This window comes from Punica granatum, chromosome 6 (assembly GCF_007655135.1).
Source record: "Punica granatum isolate Tunisia-2019 chromosome 6, ASM765513v2, whole genome shotgun sequence".
NCBI classification, from domain to species: domain Eukaryota; kingdom Viridiplantae; phylum Streptophyta; class Magnoliopsida; order Myrtales; family Lythraceae; genus Punica; species Punica granatum.
This window is the reverse complement of record NC_045132.1, coordinates 17,462,895-17,470,014: the sequence shown is the minus strand read 5'-3', so window position 1 is coordinate 17,470,014 and position 7,120 is coordinate 17,462,895. Positions and strand designations below refer to the sequence as shown.

The window sequence follows — 7,120 nt, the reverse complement described above, 5'->3', positions numbered from 1 at the left end:
GCGGAATTAATCAAGAGAACTATTTCATTCAAGCAAAGTTTACTTATGATATAAGCAAGCTATCAATCTGAAATAATTTTAGATGAACATCCGGTCGGATGAGCTACTGAGGGATCTAACATAAGGAATTCCTCAAACATTCAGAGGAATGACGAGCTAAAACTTGATCAAACATCACATGGAATTTCTCCTGACATTTCAAGTCGGCCATGGATCACTCTCAAGTCTCTATTATGACGTCGAAAGTTTGAGGTGAAGATCAACACCGGCATCCATTTCTGGTGATTTTCTAGACATTGTGCTGTGCAATGGCGACACCATAGCCCCGGCAACAGGAGAAAGCCCTACACGCCGCGGTACGTCGAACACATGAGTGTGAGATGGGGGAAACGGAGAGAGCAAAAATGGCCGCGAAGAACGGGAGTGATCTCTCGTTGGGAACTCAAATCTGGCAACGGCACCATTGCCCGAGATCAGAGCACCACGGAATAAATAATTGGGTGGTGCGGATCTCACACCGTGGGGCATGATCACCGGAGTCCCCGCCAATATGCACCGCGGTCTGTGATCCCCGTGATGGTGATACGCCCATTTGGCCCTCTGACGCTCCCTCTTGTGAGCGTTCTGATGGCCCCCCAGGGCTTGAGAGTTAGCGAATACTCGGCGGCAAAAATGGCACTCGAATTTTTTGCTGATAAGATGGTCATCCTGCGTACTCTGGACAACTTCTTGCCTTTCAGGAATCCTCTCAGGCTCAGCTATTCGGAAACCGAAGAGCTTAACCGGAGAAGATGGACTATGAGGAGATGGTTCCATGGAAGAGAATTGACCTTGGCTGGCTAATTTTGCTAATTTATCGGCGGAGGCTTCTGCCATGTTATGTGGTGTGTGAATGTTAAGATTGAGATATCTCTTGTCATATATATACTGCCAAAGTGTAGGATACATAGTATGATATACTTTTTATTTGCAAAACATAGATATTGGCTTTTTCAAGTTATGGTTTTGTATTGGAATATTCATATAATGGTATGTACATCTTATACATTTTTCGATTAAGAAAATGACACGTCAGCCCAATATAAAAGCGAGATATTGAGAACTCAACGGTATCCTTAAAGAAAAAAGTATGAATGCCGACGTCAGAACTGAATGCCTAGAGATAGACGCTATGTCCAAACCAAATAAAAAGGAGAGTTAGTGCAGCACCAGCCATCACGATCCTCAATTCGAGATCATAGATTAGATGATAAGCGAGATATTCTATACTTGATTAATTTCTTGTTACTTATACTAGATTTATAGACATCTTTTGTATATCATATGCGAATTAAATAAATTTACGAACTGTAGGGCTAGCTACGAGCAAGTCAACCATGACCTTGCTGGCTATCATTCCTAAATCCTGGTTCAAGGATTCAGTGCGAAAAGCTATCGAGACTGGTCCTTTTCTAGAGCCCCCCAAATGGGAAGTGAGATTCGGAAGATCTAAACATTTTCTTCTTTGCTTTTAGAGGAAAAAAGAAGGGGGAAAAAAAAAAAAGGAGCCAAAAAAACACGGGGGAGAATTTGTCTTTGCCTGTGAGAGGTTCCTTTCTTTCACAACGCGGGGGAAATTGTCCTTACCCTTATTTGATGACTTTATTGAGATTAGATCGATACGTCTGGTCTTAGTCTCGACCGAGTTGTTTTTGCCCATTTCTTCTTCATGTCTGCTTGCTCCATACCTTTTCATGTCTCCATATGAGGGAAAAAAAATGTTGATGATTTTAATTACAAAAAATATTGGAATTTGATTCGTCAATCAAGTTCAAGTGTTCAACATCGTAGTATGGATGCTTAATTACCGGTTGCAAGGGTCTTGTAGCCACTGATATTGTCAGCAATGCTTTGATCGATTATGAGAGCAAACTATGGAAATATCGAAAGGTTAAAGATGTGCGAAATATCGGCGGTTGTAGATGGAAAGCAACTGAGTGCTGTAGTTTGAGGCTGCTGACATTGATGAGGGTTACATGAAGATAACGAATTCGCCAATCCGAGTCATTGCTAGCAACCAGAATTTTCAATAAGCTCGAGAGAAATCATGATTAAGTTATGGATAAGGGGGAGAGCAGAACCGAGATAAAGGTTTCGAGCTGAAAGCGAATACGCGACTTCTTGGCCATCGAAAATGTTTGCTTCCGTCAGAATTACATTAAAGAGAAAAGGAAAAAGAGAACCAGACCGACGGGCTTGTGGGGCACGTAATACATAAGTCATGTACATAAAACACGAGCTCCTGAGATGATATTGAATATATAACCGTTTGGTTTTGTGCCCTGAATTGAATTCAAGTCATATTTTCCTTTCCCGGAAAAAAAAAAGGTTGATTTTGATCCTCAACATGTATAGCTATTTTTCTGTTTTCGTTCCAAACCAGCTTTTGTGCTGAATTTAGTCCTGCATTTTTTCCAATTTGTTCGGTATTGGTTTGTCATCCGAATTTCCGTTCAAAATATTGATGTGGCATTTATTAAAATAAAAATTTAATTTAAAAACAGAAAAAGAAAAAACGAAAGCCTTAAAGGAAAAAAAAATATGGAAACGAGAACTGCAAGGGTGGAGGCCGGAGGGGTTTGCCAATGGCCAGCTGCCGGCCCTTCCCCATAGAGGTCGTGAGGGTGAGCTCTATGATTGCTGGCAACCTCAAAGTGAGAGGGATTCCTATTGATGAGGTTCCCTTCCTATCGAACTGGGAGATCTCAAGTCGAACTAAGATCTCTAGATTCGGAATGAGGGGCTTCGCGAGTGACCAACCCTCCCTCTTTGAGGTCGCTGGCATTGGGCGCTAGCGGAAGAGGTAATGGCTAGCCACCAGCGAGGGGCCCCCTCATTCCCATGTTGTTTCCTTTTCTTGCTAGTGTTTTAGTTATTTCATAATATAAAATTTAATATTTATTATAATAAATGCCATTTCAATATTTTTGGACAGAAAATTGGATGGCAGCTTAAAACATAATAAATTAGAAAAATATTAAGAACGAATCTTTATCTAAAAAAGTTTAGGACGAAAACAGAAAATAGTTCAAATAATTGAGGATTAAAATTAATATTTTTTCGGTGTGAATCATGGTATTCGGAAGTCCAATTTGACTCCGATTGATCCAGTCGAGCCAAATCGGATACTACTAAGAAGTAAAACTCTCATGATATGGATTTTTCACATTCACAAGGATGCAGAAAATCCATGCTAAAATCAAGCTTTTCCAAATTCTTTCTTTTTATATTTTGTTGCGTTTTGTAATTGAATTTACTGCCCTTTTGTCATTTTGGATTAAATAAAGTCATTCAAAGCCTTTCAAAGAATAAACGGCAAAAGAAGGAATTTTCGAGGAAAGAAAGAGGGGAGACGGACTATTCTCTCCTCATATTTGGGCTAAAAAGTGCACGCACATCATTGCTTGTACTTCGATCACATATATAAACACCAACAAGAGGTCACCGCATCCTTTACGTGTCGACTCACTGTCCGATCGTCCATATATCAATAGATATAGCACTGTCGGCCGCTCATCGTGGAGAAGGGTTTCCCAACTTTGTATTAAGCACAGTGTCTCCCATATAGAAATTATAAAGATTTTAGAGTTAAATAGTGCTGCGTTTAATTTTAATTGAATTGTAATGATTGTGTTATTGACTTATGAGAAAAAGTATGAAAAAGTAATGAATAGTTAAGAGAAAGTGATGATTGTGTTATTAAATTGTTGAAAAGATAATGAATAGTTGAAAGAATTTAGTATTCAAAATTGAATGGAGTATAATGGAGTTATATGTGAATTTATATATGTTGCTTATCCTTTTGAATTGGAAGAGTTGATTTTTGTTGTATAGTCAGTAGAGTTAAAGTTAAAGTTAAAATTTTAAAATCAAATTGTAAAAGCAAACGAGATGTAAGCGTATCATTTTAGCAGTAGATTAAGTGAATCGACGACCTCGAACGCTAGTATATATGTGAAACCATCAAGTTGCCGGTTATGATAAATATGACTGCTTAGGAGCTAGTACAGATAGATCAGTCAATATAGTGCCAACTAAATCAAAATGATAAGATGCTTTTTATTTATGTATTAATTAACGATTGATTCAATCAACAACTCATATAATGATTTTCTTAGACATATACCAGCCAAAATTAAATTTTCTCCATTAAACGGCTGATGTAAAAGTTTGCTATCTTCCTGTTACTTAATCCTTGAAAATTTATATATTTTTCAATGTTTTCTTGCCAATTTGATGTAATTTGTTGAAAGAATCCACTCGAAGAACCAGCATTCATACATTTATTGATCTTTTTTTTAAATTTCAGCCATTACTTTATTTTTGAACGTTCTTAGACCTTTTCATCCCTCTTTGTATTCCTTCCATCCAAATTACAAAGAACTTCAAGACATTATAGCTATCCTTGGGTTGGACGAATTATCAGTCTAATTTGCATTTCAAGTTACTCAAGAGACCAGATAGCTTATGAATTTCTTTTTTGGCTGAATAGATTTAGCTTAAGAATTTATCAAACAATTTGTGGGTACTGTAGAAATTAAAAGAACGGACTTAGGAATTGTGAAATATCCACATACGATGAGTGCACATGAGACAGAAAACATATAGGAGAGTATCGATACATAAATTGAAAATTCTCCATATATTATGAAATGTAAAGAAACATTCTATGAGACCTTCTATAAGGTCCATCCGCACTTCTACATCCCGATATAGGCGCAGGTTAGTAGTCATGACGCAATCATGATGTTTTAAAGAGCCAATAGAAGTAAAGGAAGATCATCCTACTTCATCTTCAAAGTATACTCTTTGGATTGATTATTCGTGTGACTCATGCAGAATTTTTTTTGTCCAAGCTCGATTCATTGGATACGCATATCGATTTTACTGTGATATACTTAAAGTCCATTCAGAGATTCTTGTCAAATTCATGAATATCTTACTTATGGTGGTCATTTAGAGGGGAAAAGCTAGGGAATTATTCTTGAGCATATGAACTTCAATGGAGCAAAGGCTTATCTTTTGCAATAGGAAAACATCAATCCATAGTCAAACTACGAATAATGCGATTCTCCAAACGCATCATTTCAATATTTAATCGCGATTAAACTCTTGATCTAAGTGTTATTATTTAGTAGTAAATGGAAATGTTATTGCGCGCCATGATAGATAAAAAGGTAAATGTGTTATGGCACTCTCCTGAATGAACTTTGGTCGTATATGTGCATAACTTCTACATGCTAGGAAAAAGTTAACTTATGTTTTTATTATTGATTTTCTTTCTTAGTGTGCCGAGCTGGCCGTTCTATAAGTCATTATTAGGAGAAGCATATTAATTTCTAATCATCTTCATCCACCCAATCAGTCTCTGCTTTTTGTTAAATTTTACTAATAGAGAGATTTTGAACGGTAGTGCAATTGATATACTGCGCCACAACTCGTATAAGTATTTAAAATTTAATGGAAGTACTTAATGATTATATTGATACTTGCTCGGAAATTAATTTCAGTCAACATGATAACATCACTTGTAATCTCACTTAAAAAATAAATAAATATATATATATATATATGAAAAGTAATATTCTCTTTATCTTTTTTCCTGTATTTCCCTTCTCATTATTTGCCCAAACAAATATATCACTTAAGCTCAAATAAAGGAGGCATAGTGTGATGATAGTATCTTATAAAAGTTTCAAGTTCTAATTCTCATCATAAAATTAATCATTTCTGTTTATTAGATTTTGTATATCATTGTATTAAATTTATAAGCCTCCCTTCTATTTGTAAAAAAAATATATTAATTAAACGAATAATTCTCAACAATATACATATCTTTTTTTTTCTTTTTTTTTTTGCTCAAGTAGTTAAATGGATCCTTTATTAATCCACAACAAAAATAGATATACGGTAAAATGCCCGATCGGAGATTACAAGACTAGAACAAACGGTTTATCCAACAGGCAAACTACAAAGGATAATCATAAAAACATCAGAGAGGATCAAATACAATTGTAGTTTGTTATTTTGAAATCGTGAGCTCCGAGCACTACCTGCTAACGAAAATTTCATCGTGGACCTTCGATAGTAATCGATGAAATTCCACTCCATGATGAAGTCGGGTAGTCAGGGTGTCTTGAGCCAGTATCCGAGCGCAAGATCCCACCAACAATCGCAACCAACAAACATAATTAGTCTACCAAATCCCTAAGTAATCAAACCAAGAAGTCTAAGGCTCCTTGGTTGGTTCAGACCAGCGATTAAAACAGCCCAGTTCCTAAATGATCAAACCAAGGAAGCTCAATGCCCTTTGATCAGTTCAAACCAGCGATCACGACAGGGGAGCTGAGACCTACAAGACCAACATATCAGGCAAGCCACAAAGTCGGTTTTGAAGTCAGGAAATAGGACTAACGGATCGGCAGTGTGATTGTATATCTAGGTCGGTGAGGATACCATCGTAGGGGTGAAAAAGCCGTAGAAGAGAAGCCGCCATTGGAGGGGAGAGAAGGGTCAACTAGACAAGTAGTGGCATTGGGGAGGGGTGACGACAGTAAGAGGTGGATGATCGGGTCGGGGCGGAATTATCGGAATGGGGTCGAATTGCAACGGATCGTGGTTGGATCAAATCAAATCGATCAGAGGAAAGGCAGGCTGCCGACTCCACTCACCACCCTAGAACTGATAAAAGGGAGAGAAGGTGCAAGCACCGGCAGGGAATAGAAGGTCGCCACCACACACACTAACACCAAAAACGGAGAGGAGGGGAGGAGGCCCTCTACGACCACCGGGACACCATCAAATACCAGCTCCGCCTCAGATCGTTAAGGAGGCTGCCATTGAGGAGCCCACTGTGGAGGAGCTTGTCGATGTTAAGGAGGCTGGCGAGAGCTACTTGGAGGAGGAAACTGTCACGGAAGGCCACGATCGGGTCTGGAATTGGGTCTGAGGATGACTAGCGAGTCGTCCACCAAGATTTGCGACCACACGTGAAGGTGGCCGGCGAGAGGAACCAATCATCGCGAATGCATTTGAAGCAACAAGATCGCTACTCCCAAAAACTCCTAAAACGCCATCATTG

The 7,120-nt window shown here is 38.2% G+C and overlaps 1 protein-coding gene across 1 annotated transcript; it reads right to left on the bottom strand.

Annotated features, from left to right (window-relative positions):
• LOC116211618 lies at positions 1-891 on the bottom strand. Its single transcript, XM_031546073.1, has one exon. It carries the CDS (start codon positions 874-876, stop codon positions 232-234), a length of 645 nt encoding a protein of 214 aa, XP_031401933.1. The 5' UTR covers positions 877-891; the 3' UTR covers positions 1-231.
• Between the last annotated feature and the right edge of the window lie 6,229 nt (positions 892-7,120).